Below are 20,005 nucleotides of genomic sequence, written 5' to 3' on the forward strand. Positions count from 1 at the left end.
TAGGGCCCAGGACCTCTAAACTAGGATTATTCATGGACCTTAAGGTCCTCTGCAGGGCATACCAGGAGAGGCGGTCCCGTAAGTACGAGAGCCCTAAGTACTGACATGCTCAAGTGTTTGCAGAAATACAAAAAAACCCCAAACCCTTTTTAAAAATCATTTTTCTGTTCTCCGTCTTGCAGGGAAGCAGGATGGGAGTGGAAGCTGTCATGGCGCTACTGGAGGGAACTCCTGATACTCCAGCATGTGTTGTCAGCCTCTCTGGTAACCAAGCTGTCCGTCTTCCTCTTATGGAGTGCGTCCAAGTAGTAAGTATTGTTTGCTGGCATGTGCATTTATGGGGGTGGGACAAGAAAACGCACCTCTTTATCCCAGCCTTTGACAGTTAAGGTATTTTGTTTTGCTGGACCCCCACCACATTTGATGAATGTACAGTGGTGCCTCGCAAGACGAAATTAATCCGTTCCGTGAGGCTCTTCGTATAGCGGTTTTTTCGTCTTGCGAAGCAAGCCCATTGACAGCTTAGCAGATTAGCGCTATTAGCGGTTTAGCGGCTTTTAGCGATCAGCTGTTAAGCGGCTTATCAGCGGATCAGCTGATAAGCGGCTTAGCGGCTTAGGAAAAGGGGGGGAAAAGGGGGAAAAACCCGCAGGAACTCGCAATACATTTTCGTCTTGCGAAGCAAGCCCATAGGGAAATTCGTTTTGCGAAGCGCCTCCAAAACGGAAAACCCTTTCGTCTAGCGGGTTTTCCGTCTTGCGAGGCGTTCGTCTTGCGGGGCACCACTGTATATTGTTCTGTTCCATTTGAAATAGTTGTTTTCATAACGGTATATTATATTATTGTTACCTCCCCTGGGACCTTATGGGCAGGTAAGAAATCAAAGACTTATAATTTGGCATAAAATTTGGACTCTTTGATTGCATTATCATTTGGAATGTATTTAAGGTGGATTTAATTAGATTGTTAAAATGGAAAATGTAATAAATATTGTTATTAAAAATATATATTATTTGTCACTATCGTCTTCCTTCAACAGACTAAAGATGTCACAACAGCGATGAATGAGGGACGGTTTGATGAAGCTCTTAAACTTAGGGGAAGGTAAGTTGGAGCTACAATTTGAACAAGGCCTTCTGGGGCCTCTGTGAAATTTATTTTTTATTCTTAGGAAGGGGAAGTGGCTGTAGCTCAGTGACAGAGCATCTGGTTTGCATGCAGAAGGTCCTGAATTCAGTCCTTTGCATCTCCAGGAACGGCTGGGAAGGATTTCCTGCCAATCCCAGTCAGTGTAGACAGTCTTGAACTAGCCTAGGTTAGAAGGCTTCTTCCTTTGCTCCTAATAATTTGATTCACCCTGCAGGAGTTTCCAAAACAACTGGAATGTTTACAAGATTTTGGCCCATGTTCGCCCGCCCTCTGCAAAGGTAAGGGGGGAGAAGGGGCATACAATGGGAGAGAAGGCATAGCTCAGTGGTATGCTTTGTATGTGTAAGTCCCATGTTTGATCCCTGGCATCTCTAAATAAAAGGATTCATGTAGGAGGCAGTGGGAGAGACCCTTCTCTGCCTGAGACGGTGAAGACCTGACCTTCTACGAAGCAGCTTCCTTTGTTTTGGTATAGGCAGGTATGCATATCCTGTTGAGAACTGCTTAGACAGGCCGTTGTTGTTATGTACTGAAGTTCTCACCCTGGGCCAGCAGGAGGATACTGTAGATAGTTATGCAAATAAGGGATCAAAAGTGACGTTCAGTGATTGGATAGTTTTAGAAAATTGTTACAGTTATGTTGTACTGGAGCCCTATATAAGCAGGCTGACTGAACCCTTCAGTTCAGTTCTGTTCTGGCCTGTGAATAAACAAGAGCTGTTTGAAGAATCGCTGTGTCGTCAGATATGTTCACCCACAACTTAACAGTTGTAACATGAGCTATCTTTCTTTTTAACCAGTCTGTATTTGTTTATTGGTGTTTTTCTGCTGATTTTATTCTCATGTGCCTGAAAGACCTACATTGGCTCCCATTACGTTTCCGATCACAATTCAAAGTGTTGGTGCTGACCTTTAAAGCCCTAAATGGCCTCGGCCCAGTAGACCTGAAGCATCTCCACCCCCATCATTCAGCCTGGACACTGAGGTCCAGCTCCAAGGGCCTTCTGGTGGTTCCCTCCCTGTGAGAAATGAGGTTGCAGGGAACCAGGCAGAGGGCCTTCTCGGTGGTGGCACCTGCCCTGTGGAACACCCTCCTATCAGATGTCAAGAAAATAAACAACTATCTGACTTTTAGAGGACATCTGAAGGCAGCTCTGTTTAGGGAAGTTTTTAATTTGATGTTTTATTGTATTTTTAATATTTTGTTGGAAGCCACCCAGAGTGGCTGGGGAAACCCAGCCAGATGGGCTGGGTATAAATAATAAATTATATTATTATTATTGGAGTACACACACACACACACACAAATGTAATTAGAATTTTTATAAATGAATAAACCATCCTTGTAACGGGAGCAAAGCTGCTGTATGAATGCATTTCTGTCCATGTGACCGGCTCCTTCCGTGGAGCCCAGAATCCCCCAACAGGGTGAGCTTTGAAGTACATCCAAAGCCCTCTCTGACTTTATCCCCAATCCTTTTCTTTCTCTGCAGAGCGGCTACAACCTGGCAGTGATGAATGTAGGTGCACCAGCAGCTGGCATGAATGCAGCCGTGAGGTCTACTGTTAGAATTGGGTTGATCCACGGCCATAGGATGCTGGCTGTGCACGACGGATTTGAAGGCCTAGCCGAAGGAAAGGTATTTGTTTTGTTCAACTGAGGGATTAATACTCTCTTCTAAGAGAGTTCCACAATTGGCAGTGGCTCAGGAAAGAGCTGCTTTGAGCTAAAGAAACCCTTTCGTCCATCCTTCCTCTCCAGATTGAAGAAATTGGATGGGGAGGAGTCGGCGGCTGGACTGGGAGAGGTGGATCGAGTCTTGGAACCAAAAGGTATTATGATGGGGAGAGATGCATAGCTGTCAACCGTCCCTTATTTGGCGGGAAACTCCCTTATCCCAGCGACGTGTCCCGCTGCTGTCCCTTATTGATGATGTCCCTTAAATTTCCCGGGCTTCAAAGGAAGCAGCTCCTCTCCCTCCCTCCCTGCCGGCCAGGGAGGAGGGAGGCTCCAACTGTGTTGCTTGGTTGCCCTCCTCCGGCCTCCTCTCACCAGCCTCGGCCCCCGGGAGCCCCTCCCCACCGGGACTGGCGGGAGCCTCGGGCCCTTCCGCCGCCATCCTCCTTGCGGCCGCTGAACTGAGCATCTCTGCCTGGGGTAGCATCTTCGTAGCTTAGACTTTGTTTTGCATGAGAAGTGGTTGCTGCTTGTAGTTATTTAATTGCAGTGTTTCATCAGCTTGAGCAGCAACCTCTGGAAACAAAGGGCTAAAAACCGGCGCTGCTCTCCAAAATTATCTGGTCCCTTTTAACTTCGTATTTCAGGTGGTTGACTAAAATCCCTTATTTTGGCTGCTGATCCCTTATTTTCGAGGCTGCTGGTCCCTTATTTTCAAATCTGTAAGTTGACAGCTATGGAGAGGTGTCCATGGACGGATGTACTCTGTGTTTAAAATAAACACAGCTGCTAAGAAAAAATAAAACAATAAAAATAATAAAAAGTAAACACAGCTGCTAAGAAAAAATAAAACAATAAAAATAATAAAAAAATAAACACAGCTGGTATACATAGCTGAGAAAAACCTTTTCCTGTTATAAAATTGAAAAAACCACAGCTGCTAAGAAAAAATAAAACAATAAAAAATAAACACAGCTGGTATACATAGCTGAGAAAACTTTTTCCTGTTATAAAATTGAAAAAACCACATGTCACTTTTATAGCTTTAAGCAGAGGTGGCTAACTTGTGGCCCTCCTGATATTCGTGGATTCCAACTCAATATGGTCACTGGTTAAGGAAGATGGGAGTTGTAGTCCAGCAAAAAAAAAAAACAAACAAATGTGGAGGGCAACAGGTTAGTCATCCCTGCCTAATTTTTTTTTACTTTTAGAGTGTGGAAGAGCCACTGGAGACAATTCTCCATATTTCTACAGGAGACACTGTACTCCTGGTTGGACGAAGACAAGCTCAAAGCATTGATTTGTGTAAGAATGTGCCCAGCAGCCTCCTCAGAGGCTTCTGCATTTGTATATAGGTAGTGTGACTGGATGCTGCAATGATGCTGGATGCAGAGGCAAAACAGAATTACCTCAGTCAGCGGAGGCTGATTGGAAAGAGCAATGACTCATGCAGAGATGCATCAGGCAGCCTCCCCTGAAGCTGGGAAGTTCTTCCTTCTGTGACTGCGTCAGGGATATTTGAAAGCTCATATCAAATCCTTTGCTGAAGCACAGCAGAATTGCCCGTCCCCCTGCAGAGGCTAACTGTCTGAAAAATGAGAGTTACTGGGGATAATGGAACTTCCTATGAGTGAAATCAAAAGGTACCATCGCCTGCCTCCCAAGACTTACTGAATCAGAGCGATTCCTGAATTCTCGGGGGTGTTTTTCTAGCTGGCATGGCTGGTGCTCCTGTCAAAGCCCTTCTCTTGCCATGGAAAGGTAAGATAAGTTTGGCTGTTGACAAGATCCCTCCTATGCGACCTATTCATTTATAGGGAGTCTGAAAGGCTTCTTGATTCTTTGAGGGGCTCCTGGCATTGCAGCTGACCAGATGATGGCTGGGGCAGAGGTGACACAGATGAACAAGAGTTCACCATCGTGTCTACCATGTGGTAGTGACGATGGTGGTGAAGAAAGCTTATTTCTCTGCTTCCGTTGCATCCTCAGCGAACCACTCAGCAAGGCATTTTCCAAGTGGGGAGTGGACTGGCTAAATCTAACCCAGTCTGAAAGCTGCAGTTGAGGCAGAACGCCACTTGCCAGGTTGTAATGTGAAGCAGCAAGATGGGATTACCGTATTTTTCACACCATAGGACGCACTTTTCCCCCTTCAAAAATGAAGGGGGAATGTGTGTGCGTCCTATGGAGCGAAGACAGCATAGCCCCGCGATCCTCTGCCGGCTGGAGCCTCTATAGCCGCACGCCACCTCTCCAGCTGGGAGAGCGTGCGCGGGGCTAAAGAAGCCCCGCTTACCCTCTACCAGCTGGAGAGGTGACACGCAGCTATGGCAGCAGCCTCTATAGCCGCGCGCCACCTCTCCAGCTGGGAGAGCGCAAGCGGGGCTAAAGAAGCCCCCCGCGACTCTCTCCCGGCTGGAGAGGTGACACGCAGCTATGGCAGGAGCCTCTATAGCCGCGCGCCTTTGCGCTGCTCCCCGACCTGCTCTTTGAGGCTGGTGGTGGGCTTCCCCCGCCAGCCCCAAAGAGCAGGTCGAAAGGAACCTGAATCCTGGAGAGTGAGAGGGGTCGTTGCGCCTGAACACACCTTAAACGGCACCTTGTTTTAGAGCGGGAAAACAAGAGGGGGGAAATTCTCCCCCTCTCTGCGCAGCGCCTCCTGCCGCTTCGCTGAAGGGGCGCTGGGCAGAGAGGGAGAGAATTTTTTTTTCTTGTTCTCCCCCCTCTAAAACAAGGTGCGTCCTATTGTCCGGTGCGTCCTATGGTGCGAAAAATACGGTATATCGTTTTGATCCTTAAAACCCTGTGCTGACTGCCTGTTAGCCACTGGGCCCAACCGAAGGTGTTGGCACCTTTGTCCAAAGCCATATAAAACTTAGGGCCCAAGGAATGTAAGGCGTGCCTTCGCCAGTACCTGCTGGCCTATGCTTTAAGATTGGCTGGGTTGTGTTTAGAATAATCTTGTGCGTAATATAAAAAATACAGAGTGAGACACTAAGGAAATCCAAAGGGAAAATATGAAGAACAGAGGTTCTGACGAACGGTTTATTAAAAACGCGTGAGGTAAACGGTGGAAGTCTTTCTTTTTTTAAAAAACCACTTTATTCAAGGTAGATAAGGACAAGATGAAATTATACAATTGAATATAAATATAGATGGGAAACAGCTATGTATTGTGAGTACTTATGTACTTCCACCTATGATCTTTTTCTTTTATTTCTTTATTTTTTCTTTGTTCTTTTTTCTGATATCTTATCTTTCATTTCACTGCTTTATTGTGAATAGCATTTTATAGAGGTATAAATAACGGTAAATATGAAAAGAGACAAAATATTCTCTAATTTTTTTCCTTGGTTAGATGTATTTTCTTTTTCTTTTGTATTTTCTTTTGTTGTGAATATGTATGTTTTCTAATTTGTACTTAATAAAAATATTAAAAATTTAAAACAAACAAACAAACAAACAAAAAAAGATTGGCTGGGGTAGTCGTGTCAATGGCAGTGATGGTGGGGACAAGAGACAGGGCCTTCTCAGTGGCAACCCTTATCTGTGGAACTCCCATTTGCTTTTCCCTCACATCAACAACATTCAGGCACAAATAAAAAGAATTGCATTTACTCAGCCAGGCATTTGGAACCTTAACTGAATTGGGACCCGTTAGTCAAAGTTGTATTAGTCACTGTATTACGTTTTAGTTATTGGCGTGGATTTCGTTATTTTAATTACTGCTTTATAATACCTGCATTTTTTGCTTGATGTTAACCATCCGAATGAATAAGAGATTAAACAAAAACACAGTGCTGATTCTTCTTCTACAATGACAGGACTCTACCTAAGAAGTACTTTGAGCAAATCAGCAACAACATCGCCAGTTTTAACATCCATGGGTTGATCATAATTGGTGGCTTTGAGGTAGGTCTCTGGCACGCCTTAGGCTCTTTAAAGCACAAGATCTATAACAGAAGTAAAGCACTGTTGATAGGATTAACAGACTGATGAATGAGTATGTCAGTTTTCACATTCCACAGAACATTCCTATAGGCACAACATGACAACCATTGACAGTGGGCTGGAAGAGGCACTCTTCGTCCAACATCCAAATCCTAAGATTAGGTTATGAAAGTTAGGTTATGGCTGGGATGGAGAGCTGCCCAGGTGCTGCTGGACTCCCAACTCCCATTGGCCACAGGTAGCATGGTCATTGGCCAGGGATGATGGGAGACACAGTCCAACCAGTGGCAGAGGAACCCTCTCCGGCACCCGGGGCGGGACAAACCGCCCAGTGGCGCACGCGTGACGTCTGTACGGACTGTACATGCACAGCATCCCATACGGACTGTGCACACTGTCCATATGGGCAACCGTACAGACTGCACATGCGCAGCAGCCCGTATGGTCGCTGTGTGAGAGCGGCAGCCTGTATGGTCGCTGTGCAAGAGGGGTGCCCATACTGACTGCGCTCACCCTCAGCCACTCTACAGCTGGGGGGAGGCAGGGACCATCTTGTCAACCCCCCCGAGTGGCAACCCGGGACAGCCCGCCCCCTCTGCCCCCCACTTTGTGCACCCTTGAGTCCAACAACATCTGGAGGGCCACAGTTTCCTCATCTTAATAATGGAGGCTTTCTTCTTTCCCCTTCATGTAGGCTTTCACCGGCAGCCTGGAGTTGATTGAAGGCCGAGCCAAGTTTGAAGAGCTCTGTATCCCGCTCTGTGTTATTCCTGCCACCGTCTCCAACAACGTTCCTGGCTCTGACTTCAGCATTGGTGCAGACACAGCCCTCAACACCATCACATCAGTAAGGCATTCATTGGCTTCCAAGCTCAATGAATTTCAATACATGCAGGGCCAGGTGGGGTGTGGCAGCTGCCTAACGTAGTGTTTTGTGATGCAACAGCATAGGAAGCTGCCTTATAACTGAGTCAGATCATTGGTCCATCTAGTTTACTACTGTCAAAACTGGCTGGCAGTGGCTCTCCAGGAGTAGAAATACACTGCAAATTTGGAGGATTTTCATAGGCTGCTGAGATCAGCTTTTCGTGATGCAGAATTTGGTTGTTATTCCTTCGGCATCTCTGATTAAAAGACATACCCACCTGAGTTCAATGGTCAAATTTGGCATTCGGCTGTGACATGTCTTCAGAAGCAACGGGGAGGGGCTGTAGCTCATTGGCAGAGTGTGTGCTTGGCTTGCCAAAGGTTCTAGGTTGGACCCTGCCACGTTCAGCTCAGAGGATATTGGGTGATGCGGAAGACCCCTTCTTTGCCACGAAATCTTGGGAGGGCAGCTATCAGTTGAGAGAAGGCAGTATGTCTGACTCAGTCCAAGACAGTTGTTGTACATTTATATGTCTATATCTTCTTTTAGGGATGTGGGTGGCACTGTGGTCTAACCCACAGAGCCTAGGGCTTGCCGATTGGAAGGTCGGCGGTTCGAATCCCCGCGACGGGGTGAGCTCCCGTTGCTTGGTCCCTGCTCCTGTCAACCTAGCAGTTCAAAAGCACATCAAAGTGCAAGTAGATAAATAGGTACCGCTCCGGCGGGAAGGTAAATGGCGTTTCCGTGCACTGCTCTGGTTTGCCAGAAGTGGCTTAGGCATGCTGGCCACATGACCCAGAAGCTGTACGCCGGCTCCCTCGGCCAATAAAGCGAGATGAGCACCGCAACCCCAGAGTCAGCCATGACTGGACCTAACGGTCAGGGGTCCCTTTACCTTTTACCTTCTTTTAACTTGCAAACGTAAGAGTTGCCAAAAAGTTATGTAGAGAATTTGCCCCACTCTGTCTTTCTGAGCAGGATGTCATTTGTTTGTTTAATTCCCTAGACTTGTGACCGTATCAAACAGTCTGCAGCTGGCACCAAGAGGCGGGTGTTCATCATTGAGACCATGGGAGGATATTGCGGCTACCTGGCTACCATGGCGGGACTGGCTGCTGGAGCAGATGCAGCCTATATTTATGAGGATCCTTTCACCATCCATGACTTGGAAGTGAGAACCGTTTGCAGAGGCCAGAGGGGGTTGTTTCCTTTTTGAAAGCTCCTGGGAGAGCAGCATAGTCTAGATTGAGTTCCTCTCTCTACTCTTAGCAGCCTCTGCTGTAATTACCTGAGTAGTCATTCCAAAACTGTGCGCTGGGGCAACACCAGTATGCCGTGAGAGGACTGCTTGTGTGTCATGAGAATAAATGAGAGGAGCGTTCCTGCATGAGCGTTCCTGCCTTCACTGGAAGCAGGTAATTCTGTCCAGTCTCTGCTTTGGATGTGACCGGGGTGTTCAGTCACTCCCAAGAGAAGAACACAGCAGAATTGCCTCTTACAATCACTTCCAATTCAGACTCATTAACAGAATTGCCTGCCTACAGAAAAGGCTGCCTGTTGCATCTCTGCATGAGTCACTTCTTTAGGCTTGCTCCGAAGGCAATGACTCATGCGTAAACATAGGGGCTAATCTTCTTTACGAATGGGCAATTCCTACTCTTGCATACTCTAAAAGCCAATGTTTTCAGAGGCAAGAGTGAAAATACAGTGGTGCCCCGCAAGACGAATGCCTCGCAAGACGGAAAACTCGCTAGACGAAAGAGTTTTCCGTTTTGGAGGTGCTTCGCAAAACGAATTTCCTATGGGCTTGCTTTGCAAGACGAAAATGTCTTGCGAGTTCCTGCGGGGGTTTTTTCCTCCCCCCCCTTTTCTAAGCCGCTAAAAGCTGCTAAAAACCGCTAAACCGCTAATAGCGCTAATCCGCTAAGCCGTCAATGGGCTTGCTTCGCAAGACGAAAAAACCGCTAGACGAAGAGAATTGCGGAACGGATTCTTTTCGTCTTGCGAGGCACCACTGTACATACCTATAGTTCTTATTCAGGAGGAAAGTGAGCCTCAGGCATCTCACAGTGTAACACTATGCAACTGTATGTGCAGATGACAAACGTGTGAAGTCACTAATGTGAATAGTTTGGGGCCTGCAGTTTGACTTTATTAAGTGGGTTAATCTTACTCCTTTCATATTCACCATCCAAAACGTGACGTCACAGGCTTTAGTGCAAAGTTTGCATGTCCCACCTTCACACAGGTGGTGTCTTTCCAGGAATACTCCTTTATAGAAAATAAGTCTTGACTGTATGATGATGGGGATTGGAACTTGGCAGCAAAAGCTATGATAGCTAGGAGATGTGCTCACATGTAGTTTCAGAGACGGAAAGTGAAACCATGATTCTCTCTTTGGTAAACAGATGAATGTGGAGCATCTGACTGAGAAAATGAAGACCACAGTGAAGAGAGGTCTCATATTGAGGTATCTTACTAGGCTTAGCCATCAAACAGCTGGGGATTGAATGCTCAGAAGTGGTTTCCGTTAGCTAAAAAGAGTGAAGATGGGCAATACCATTGTAGAAGTGGTGGAAGCAGTTTTCTTCTTCTTTTAAGCTTTAACCATGTGTGCTTATAACATTCTATTCTGAACTGGGTTCTAAAACATCATTGCTTCTGCAGCTTTTCAGCATGGTACATTTTGAAAGGGGAACATTTAGATAAGGAAGCAATTGTTGTTCCAGAGTTTCCGGTATGTTTTCCAGGCACTCATTGCAAAAAAGAAGATGACTGATTTGGGGGAGGAAATGCATTTGTTGCTCCAAGCCAGCTTTAACTGCACAATCTGATAAGTGATTTAATCCGTAAAGGAATTTGCACCTGGGTCTCCCATCACTGCCAGGACCACACTGACTTTCGCTTATACTAGAAGAGAAAGCAGGCTATGGTCAGAATAAAATTATGGTGGGCAGAAGCAGTTTATTATGGAGCAATAATGCATTTCCAGTATAAACAGGCCGCAGAACAAGGGAAATATTTAGTCCGTTAAGCTGTAGGGCCCATTAGCCAATCAGACAAATGGATGTGAATCCTGGGTCTACATTCATACAAAATACAGAAAATTCTACACACACACACACAGAGAGACAGAGAGAGAGAGAGAGAGACAGACAGGCACACACACACCATGTCCCTCCACCCAGCCAGCCAAGCAAGAGTACAATGACACATTCCAGCCAGGCAAAAGTAGTTGAAGAAAGCTCAACTCACCTGAGGCTTTCCCCCCTCTCTTAGCACTGTGTTCTACCACTCCATCTCTTTTCTTTTAAAGCTAGTTCTCAATCAGTGTAGACCTGTCTTCCTGCCTCATCCATGCTGGGTGTGTTCTCTCTTTCTAGGAATGAAAAGTGCAATGAGAACTATACCACCGAGTTCATATACAACTTGTATTCTGAGGAAGGGAAAGGCGTCTTTGACACCAGGAAGAATGTCTTGGGACACATGCAGCAGGTATGTGTGGAGCCTGGCTATACTGCTACAGCTCCTCAAGCAAATAATACTTTTAGTTCCACAAATGCAGAGAAGTTGAACTCAGGCTGAAGACAGAAATAGCCCCAAAGAACTGGTCCCATCTAGAGGACTTCAGTTGACCCACGCTGTCTTATGTTTTGTTCCAAAGGGAAAACACACAGACGCAACACACACACGCGCTGCCACCGAATTCTGTCTCCCAAGCCCTCTTACAAGGCCTCTCTACCAGCAGCAGAGGTGGAGAAATGCCTTTCTTTTTTTTTTACTCTTCATAGAAAGATGGCCATCTGTCATGGATGCTTTAGCTGCATTGCAGGGGGTTGGACTAGATGACCCTTGGGTCCCTCCCAATTCTATGACTCTATAATAAAAGGGAGAGTCTCTAGGACCTCTCTGCAGCACTGGGGCAGTGGGAAACGGCTCTCTTACCCTGTGAAGAGCAGACAGAGGGATTTATGTCCTGATCACAGTATATGGACAGAGATTTTAGCACCCAATTTCAAGTGCTGGGCACCAGGCTGCTCAGATTGGAAGATAAACCTGGAGCGGTTGGTGGGTCACTTCCTCTGCCAGGCTGTGCAAGGCCCATAGCCACTCCTGCTGTAATCGATCTTACATTTGGAGGCTTTTAAACCACAGAGCCTAGGACTTGCCGATCAGAAGGTCGGCAGTTCGAATCCCCGCGATGGGGTGAGCTCCCGTTGCTCGATCCCTGCTCCTGCCAACCTAGCAGTTCAAAAGCACCTCAAAGTGCAAGTAGATAGGGAAAAAAGGTAAAGGTAAAGGTACCCCTGCCCGTACGGGCCAGTCTTGACAGACTCTGGGGTTGTGCGCCCATCTCACTTAAGAGGCCAGGGGCCAGCGCTGTCCGGAGACACTTCCGGGTCACGTGGCCAGCATGACATCGCTGCTCTGGCGAGCCAGAGCCGCACACGGAAACGCCGTTTACCTTCCCGCTGGTAAGCGGTCCCTATTTATCTACTTGCACCCGGAGGTGCTTTCGAACTGCTAGGTTGGCAGGCGCTGGGACCGAGCAGCGGGAGCGCACCCCGCCGCAGGGATTCGAACCGCCGACCTTTCGATCGGCAAGCCCTAGGCGCTGAGGCTTTTAACCCACAGCGCCACCTGCGTCCCCATAGATAGGGAAAGATCTGCTAAAAAAGCCGAAAAACATCTTCATGTATGCGACAACAGCCGCGAGAGTTTTAATAGCGCAAGGATGGAAGACTGAAGAAACCCCAACTAAAGAATCATGGCAAGAAAAATTGTTGGACTATGCAGAACGGGCAAAACTGACATACAAGCTACGGGACAAGGATAACTGTGACTTTAAAGATGAATGGGAACCCTTTACAAAGTATTTGAAGACGCAACAAAGCGAACTGGACTCCTTGGCTGGTTTTAAATAAACATTCACAAACTTTTTATTGATAATTATCAGCTAAATAGTTTGAGGATCTATACAACTGTGTAACATGCAGAAAACAGCATTTTTAGAGAAATCAAAGACTGGAACTGAGGGAAGTTGGGGGGTGGGGATGGGTGAATTCTGTGGGGGGAGGGAGGGGAGGGAGGAAAAATGGGGGGGGAAATAAGGATGATATGCTTCTGGATAATATGTTTTGTTTTAATTTTGAATAAAAAGTTATTTAAAAAATTGCAAGTAGATAAATAGGTACCACTCCGGCGGGAAGGTAAACGGTGTATCTGTACACTGCTCTGGTTCGCCAGAAGCGGCTTAGTCATGCTGGCCACATGACCAGGAAGCTGTACGCCGGCTCCCTCGGCCAATAAAGCGAGATGAGCGCCGCAACCCCAGAGTCCGTCACGACTGGACCTAATGGTCAGGGGTCCCTTTACCTTTACCTTTTAAGCAATTCGTGCAACTATGATTCTCAATGACAATCAAGCTGACTTTCCCTTTACCCATCACAGGGTGGCTCACCAACTCCGTTTGACAGAAACTTTGGAACGAAAATGGGTGCTAAAGCGGTGGCGTGGATGTCCGGGAAGATTAAAGAGTGTTCTAGGCATGGTATGTGGATGCTTTTGACTGGGTAGCCTGTTACACCAGGGGTTAGCTATGGCTGCTGGAGAATGAGGGATAGGAAAGAGAGAGAACAGAATCCAGATGTTTCTCCCTGTTGCATCATGCCATTAATTAATTTAGAAAGAGGCATCGCCCTCTAAAACTGCATAGGCTACCTGTGCTATCAAAACCAGCTCACTCTTGTCCACGGGTCACTGATAGGTTGTGCTCTCTAGGGTTATAGATGGATCTTTCCAATGGGGGTCAACCAGAGATTGAATCTGGGATATTTTTCATGTGAAGCAGGTGCACAACCACTGATCTACAACCCTGCTTACAACTCCCTTGCTCCTGTTTTCAGGTGACTTTGAGGGAGCCTTTGTAACTATACAGTGGTACCTCGGGTTAATAACTTAATTCGTTCTGGAGGTCCATTCTTAACCTGAAACTAATCTTAACCTGAAGCACCACTTTAGCTAATGGGGCCTCCCGCTGCTGCCGCTGTGCGATTCCTGTTCTCATCCTGAAGCAAAGTTCTTAACATTTCTGGGTTAGCGGAGTCTGTAACCTGAAGCGTCTGTAACCTGAGGTACCACTGTACTTTATAGGGTTGTGTAGAAGTTGCCCCGGGCTGTTTGGCCCTTTTAATAGCTTTCTTCCCCCCCCCCCCCTTAGAAAAACCACGCAACACTTGCTTTTAAAGTTTAAAAATAACATGGCTTTGACTTGCTGTACTTGCTCTTGTCGGATTAAATGTACCAGAGAGGTAGTTGATACTTACGTTACTGAAACAGATTTACATGAATATGTAAATTTACAGACTGAGGCAGATATTTACAGACTGAGGCAGGCAGCAGCATAACACAACACACTTGCTGCTCTCACAGCTAAAGCTCCACATACAGTGATAACTGAACAAACTGGGGGGAAATTCCTCAGTATATATATTTATGACATCACAAGATTCTATGCTATAGCATTAACCCTTTGCATAGTATTTTGAATGCAGCATTCCCACACCTTTGGCGAATTACCGTATTTTTCGCTCTATAAGATGCACCCGACCATAAGACGCACCTAGTTTTAGAGGAGGAGAACAAGGGAAAAAAATATTCTCTTCCTCTCTGTGCAGCGCCTCTCCAGCAAAGCGGGAGGAGAAATGGAAGGGGCTCTGTTTCTCTTCCCGCTTCGCTGAAGGGGCGCTGCGCAGAGAGGGAAAGGTGCGCAGAGCCTCTGCAGCGAAGCGAAGTCAGAACAGCAAGAGGGATCGCTGCACAACGAAAGCAGCGATCCCTCTTGCTGTTCTGGCTTCTGGGATAGCCATGCCAAGCCTCTTCAGGGCAGAGGGGAGTGTTCCTCCTGTTGCCCTGAAAAGGCTTCGGGCGGCTATCCCTGAAGCCAGGAGAGCAAGAGGGATCAGTGCGCACCGATCCCTCTTGCTCTCCTGGCTTCTGGGATAGCTGCGCAGCCTGCATTCGCTCCATGAGACACACATATTTCCCCTTACTTTTTAGGAGGGGAAAACTGCATCTTATAGAGCGAAAAATACGGTAGTGATTCTGGTCTCAGTTACATTTTTAATGTTCACCTGATGCACTGTATTGTGCTTCATTACTGGCGAGTTTTTTGTTTGTTTGATTGATTTTGTAAGCCAATCTTGAAGACCCTCTGGCCAGAACTGTATTTTAATGGATGGTAATATCGTTTATAGAATGGGCAGCAAGGGAGAGGGAGCTGTGGCCTTCAGGCTCTGCTTGTGGACATCCCAGAGGCATTTGGCCGGATGCTGTTAAAGGAATGAGGAGCCTGTAGCCCTGAAAATATTGTTTGACACCAACTCCCATCAGACCCAGAAAGCATGGTCAATGGGCCTGGATTATGGAAGTTGGAGTCCAACATTTGCAGCGGACTGTACACACAGTTCCCACTATCCGAAAATTCACTTCTCCACACGTAAAGAATTATGCCCAAACCTTGCTAATCTTTCTGCAGATTCAGATATCCAGGCAACCAGATTCCTTGCTCGTTTGTGCTTTGCTGGTTGGTAGCAGCCATTTTCACGCAGATACCATGGAGGCAAGGGTGGGGAGGACAAATCAAGAGATCAGTTTTTTCTTTTGGCTGCAGCCGATTCAGAAAGAAACCATGGAGAGTGGGGAAAGAGATGGGACAAATCCTGCATTAGAAATATTTCCATATTATGCATCCCTTGCCTAACTAAAGATTTCCATGGAACACACTGTGGTCACCCATCAGGACCTGTGTGTATAGATTTTACCAGTTAACGCTTTCTTCACATACACAAAAGTCCTTCCTGATAATTAACCAATTAATTCATATTTTCTAATTAATATTAAAATAAGAGCAACTGAGGGGGGGGGGGAATGGTGCCTTCTAGGACTGTAAGAATTTATTACCTAGTATTCATTGTATATGGAGTATATAGTATTGTATATAATATTCATTGGATATTCATTGGATATACATTCAGAATATATATGGAGACAATTCTGGGCCAAGTTTATTTTCTTTAGATTCCCTTCAACAACAGAGGTTCTCAGGGTGGTTTATGAATGCTATTTAAAGCGCAATAAGTGGGTGATAGCCAATGTTAATCATACTCAAAGAAGACCTACTGCAATGAATGAACTTAAATAGCATGGTTTTAGCTAGCTATCACCCATTGTGGCATTGATAAAAATACAAACAAAATAAAACAGTAAACAATCATCAATATTTTTTAAAAAACTTAAACACAATAAATTCAGCAGTGATAACTAATACAACATCACCCAGAACACTCTGGTGTTTTGCCCTATACTCTTGCTATACTGCGTATCTGCTCACAAACATGGATTTTGACATAGTATGTTAAGATCTCTCCTGACATGATACTTTATTATGTTCTTTAAAATTTGATGAATTCATATTTCTTCTTAATCTTCTCATCTCACACAGTTGAACCATTTCCCAATAGTAACAATCCTACATGCATCCTAATACTTGGGGAAATCTGGCAAATTCACTCTGAACTTTTCCCAGGGCTACATAATGCATTTAAAGCAAATTGTGGGGGAGGGGTGTGTCTGGGTCCCCCCCCCCCAATATAAAACCAGTACAGATTTTGCCATCATTTTAATTTTATTGTCAATTGCTCACCACCCTAAGAAATTTTGTTCAAGAGTAGTCAAGGATTATTATGATTAACGGACGGTTCTGCATTTTAACTGTAGACAAATAGTTGACTTTAACTTGTAACTTACTATATAACTTATTGTGGACTTTTCACCACCAATCTCTTTCACACAAACAGGCATAAATACACCCAGATATTCCCGAAGACTTCCTTGGGAGTATTATTACTGCTTTGCTGAACTATTTATTAATGTTTAGTCTGCATTTCAGAATAAAATCTTTCCAGGGTATCTAAGAATAAAGGTAAAGGTAAAGGTACCCCTGCCCGTACGGGACAGTCTTGACAGACTCTGGGGTTGTGCGCTCGTCTCACTCAAGAGGCCGGGAGCCAGCGCTGTCCGGAGACACTTCCGGGTCACGTGGCCAGCGTGACATCGCTGCTCTGGCCAGAGCCAGAGCCAGAGCCGCACACGGAAACGCCGTTTACCTTCCCGCTGGTAAGCGGTCCCTATTTATCTACTTGCACCCGGAGGTGCTTTCGAACTGCTAGGTTGGCAGGCGCTGGGACCGAGCAGCGGGAGCGCACCCCGCCGCAGGGATTCGAACCGCCGACCTTTCGATCGGCAAGCCCTAGGCGCTGAGGCTTTAACCCACAGCGCCACCTGCGTCCCTAATATCTAAGAATATTAAGCAATAAAAAATGCAAGTCCTCATATTTCCAGATAATGAATTTGATGAGCATTTCCCACGATTTCTTTTTTCAGGTCGTATCTTTGCCAACAGCCCTGATTCAGCTTGTCTCCTGGGCATGCGCAGGCGGGCCCTTGTGTTCCAGCCCCTCTCCGAACTCAAAGAGCAGACTGATTTTGAGTAAGTGTCTCCTCTGTCTTGTAAACTCAGGCGAGGCAGAATCTGCACCTGCAGTCAGGGTAATCTGCAATCCGTTAGAAGTCCAAGAACCTCAATAAAAAAAAAAATATGTAGAAGTGGTTGCTAAAGACTCCCCAAGGCTGAGCTTTTTTTTTTTTTTTAAATTATTAAAGTTTTAAAGGTTACAGAAAGAAAAAGTAAAAATACCACATTAAACAAAAACAAAACAACACATCACAACATGAAAAAACAGAGAAATAAAATCCATTAAACAGAAACGAAAAAGCAAAGAAAAATACAGCAAATCTTCTCATTACTTATCTTTCATTAGCTTATTTCCTTGACCTCCTCACACCTCCCTTTTTTGTATTCTAGATCAATTATCCATTTCAGCAAATCCTTTCCCTCTTTTAAAATTTTAGTCCTGTAATTTATCTTAATATAATGTAACTTTACTTTTCCTCCTTTCACCAATTAACAGTCAGTTATTCCCAAATCCTTTATATCATTCCTGCTAAAATCATATAATATCATTCCAACATCCTTCTAACAGTTATTAATTTTACAATGTTTCTGTAAAAGGCTGAGCCTTTTTGCAAAGTGAGCAATTGTGTCAGAGCCATGGAATCAATTGTGCTCCAAAGCTTTCCATAGGCTTCCGATGCTGGACTACGATGGGCCTTTGAACTGCTCCAACAAGGCTCTTCTGATGTTCTTAGGTGTGTCCTGAAACGCTCATGATCTCTCTCTCTTTCCAACAGGCACCGCATCCCCAGAACACAGTGGTGGCTGAAGCTTCGTCCCATCTTGAAGATTCTTGCCAAGTACAAGATTGAGTTGGATACCTCTGAAACAGCTCAAATAGAACATATCACTCGCAAGAGAGTATCTGGAGAAGGCGCCCTGTGAGCAGCTAGCAGCTCTCCCTTTTAGTTATGACATTTAAGGAGACCTCTAAAACAAAGTATATTTTTTTTCCCAGTCCCCTTCCCCAGTTTAGCATGCAGCTGTCTCATCTAGTGTTTTGTGTAATGACTGGGACTGCATGCCTGCCGCAAATGGAGGAGGCAACACCAAATGCCATCTAGTGCCATATCTGCAGTATGTGAATGAATGAGTTAAAGGGAAATGTATGTTATTATATTCTACTCTTCCTTTTAGAAAGCTCAGGACAGCTGACATGGGGCTCCTGGCGGTCTTCTATTCAGGCACCAGGTCTACTTTTTCTTCTGCTTTACTGGTGCTTATAAGGTTAGGTGGCCCTCTGTCTTGAGGGTGGAGTGGGGATTTCAAACAGGAATGGTCATTTCAGCTTAAGTTCATCATGTTGAAATCTGGACTGGACTGAATATATTATTTTTGCTATCAGGCCCTCTCCTTTGAACAGTGGCAGCTACCCCAGAACCCACAGCTGGGGTAAATTATAACTTTGTGATTCAAGCTCTTCCAAATGCTGACAATAAAATGGGAACTGTTTCACTAGAGGTTGCTGTTTGGATCTGCCATTTCAACACCATCTTTTTTCCTTCTTCTTCAGTAACATGCACAATGCAGGGGGAGTTGGATTGCAGGTATGGGAGATTTAAAAAAAAAACTAAGCAGCCAAGTGGCACCCAGCATTCAAAATTTGTCAGGCACATTTTGCACCAGGCTATCAGCCACTTGCGACTGAGTCAAGATGCCCGGATGCTAGGATGGTGCCTGAAGTCTCCACCATCTGATGGTGCATGCCTAGGGATCCTTAACTGTTTTCACACACTAGCATCACATCACGTAGAATTCTACCAGTTATATTTTATCTGCACAATCAGAATGAATTGCAGGAACTAAAAAGTCATCTTGAAAAATACAGTTTTTGAGCTGTCTGGCCCCAAAATGGCAACTTTGGTGACTGTAACCCAGGTTTAAAATGAGCCATTGGGGCCTAGCTTATATATCTGAGTTTCTAATACTGCTGGCACCTGTACTAAACTAGACTGCATGTAAACTCTTCCATTTGCCAAAATACACACACCTCTCTTCTTATTTGGGGCAATCTCCACCTCCATGGATTTAAAACAGCCACTGTGAACATCGTTTGAAACCACCCTTATTAAGTGCATAAATATACAGTGGTACCTCCGGTTACATACGCTTCAGGTTACATACGCTTCAGGTTACAGACTCCGCTAACCCAGAAATAATGCTTCAGGTTAAGAACTTTGCTTCAGGATGAGAACAGAAATCGTGCTCCGGTGGCAGCAGAAGGCCCCATTAGCTAAAGAGGTGCTTCGGGTTAAGTACAGTTTCAGGTTAAGAACGGACCTCTGGAACGAACCAAGTTCTTAACCCAAGGTACCACTGTATGTAAAAGTGCAACAGCAGCCCTTAGACACATGGAACAAAGCTACATGCAGACACTGGGGTTTGTACAGTCATACCTCATGTTATGTCCGCTTCATGTTACGTTCTTTCAGGTTGCGTCCCGTGGCGACCCGGAAGTACCGGAAAGGGTTACTTCCGGGTTTCGCTGCTTGCGCATGCGCAGAAGCGCAAAATGACGCCACACACATGCGCAGAAGAGGCGAATCGCAACCCGTGCTGCTGCAGGTTGTGTTCTTTTCATGTTGCAAATGGGCCTCTGGAACGGATCCCATTCACAACCAGAGGTAGCACTGTAGTGCTATATGCTTATTCTCCAACCTGCTAATTGATGGCCCAGCTAGCTACAAACAGTGCAACCATACAACAGGAAGGCAGACCAGCGGCGTAGCGTGGGTTGTCAGCACCCGGGGCAAGCCAAGTAATTTGCGCCCCCTAACCCGGGGCA

At 45.7% G+C, this 20,005-nt stretch overlaps 1 protein-coding gene and 1 long non-coding RNA gene across 2 annotated transcripts in view; both read left to right on the forward strand.

Moving 5' to 3' along the window:
- The window catches only part of PFKM (phosphofructokinase, muscle), a 44,326-nt gene extending 25,646 nt beyond the window's left edge, over positions 1–18,680 (forward strand). The window contains exons 10-22 of the mRNA XM_079966677.1: positions 183–308; positions 1,040–1,104; positions 1,364–1,427; positions 2,643–2,789; positions 2,912–2,982; positions 6,652–6,739; positions 7,473–7,625; positions 8,653–8,817; positions 10,055–10,116; positions 11,030–11,141; positions 13,098–13,197; positions 17,091–17,196; positions 17,958–18,680. Coding sequence (XP_079822803.1) covers positions 183–308; positions 1,040–1,104; positions 1,364–1,427; positions 2,643–2,789; positions 2,912–2,982; positions 6,652–6,739; positions 7,473–7,625; positions 8,653–8,817; positions 10,055–10,116; positions 11,030–11,141; positions 13,098–13,197; positions 17,091–17,196; positions 17,958–18,105 — 1,407 coding nt within the window. The 3' untranslated portion in view covers positions 18,106–18,680. The remainder of the gene's footprint in view (positions 1–182; positions 309–1,039; positions 1,105–1,363; positions 1,428–2,642; positions 2,790–2,911; positions 2,983–6,651; positions 6,740–7,472; positions 7,626–8,652; positions 8,818–10,054; positions 10,117–11,029; positions 11,142–13,097; positions 13,198–17,090; positions 17,197–17,957) is intronic.
- Positions 1–20,005, forward strand: part of LOC307210789 — a 133,445-nt gene that overhangs the window by 111,591 nt on the left and 1,849 nt on the right. Inside the window, exon 2 of the long non-coding RNA XR_013836115.1 lies at positions 19,462–19,931. This is a non-coding gene — a long non-coding RNA (uncharacterized lncRNA). The remainder of the gene's footprint in view (positions 1–19,461; positions 19,932–20,005) is intronic.

Source organism: Podarcis cretensis (genome assembly GCF_951804945.1).
Source record: "Podarcis cretensis genome assembly, chromosome: 2".
Lineage (NCBI taxonomy): Eukaryota > Metazoa > Chordata > Lepidosauria > Squamata > Lacertidae > Podarcis > Podarcis cretensis.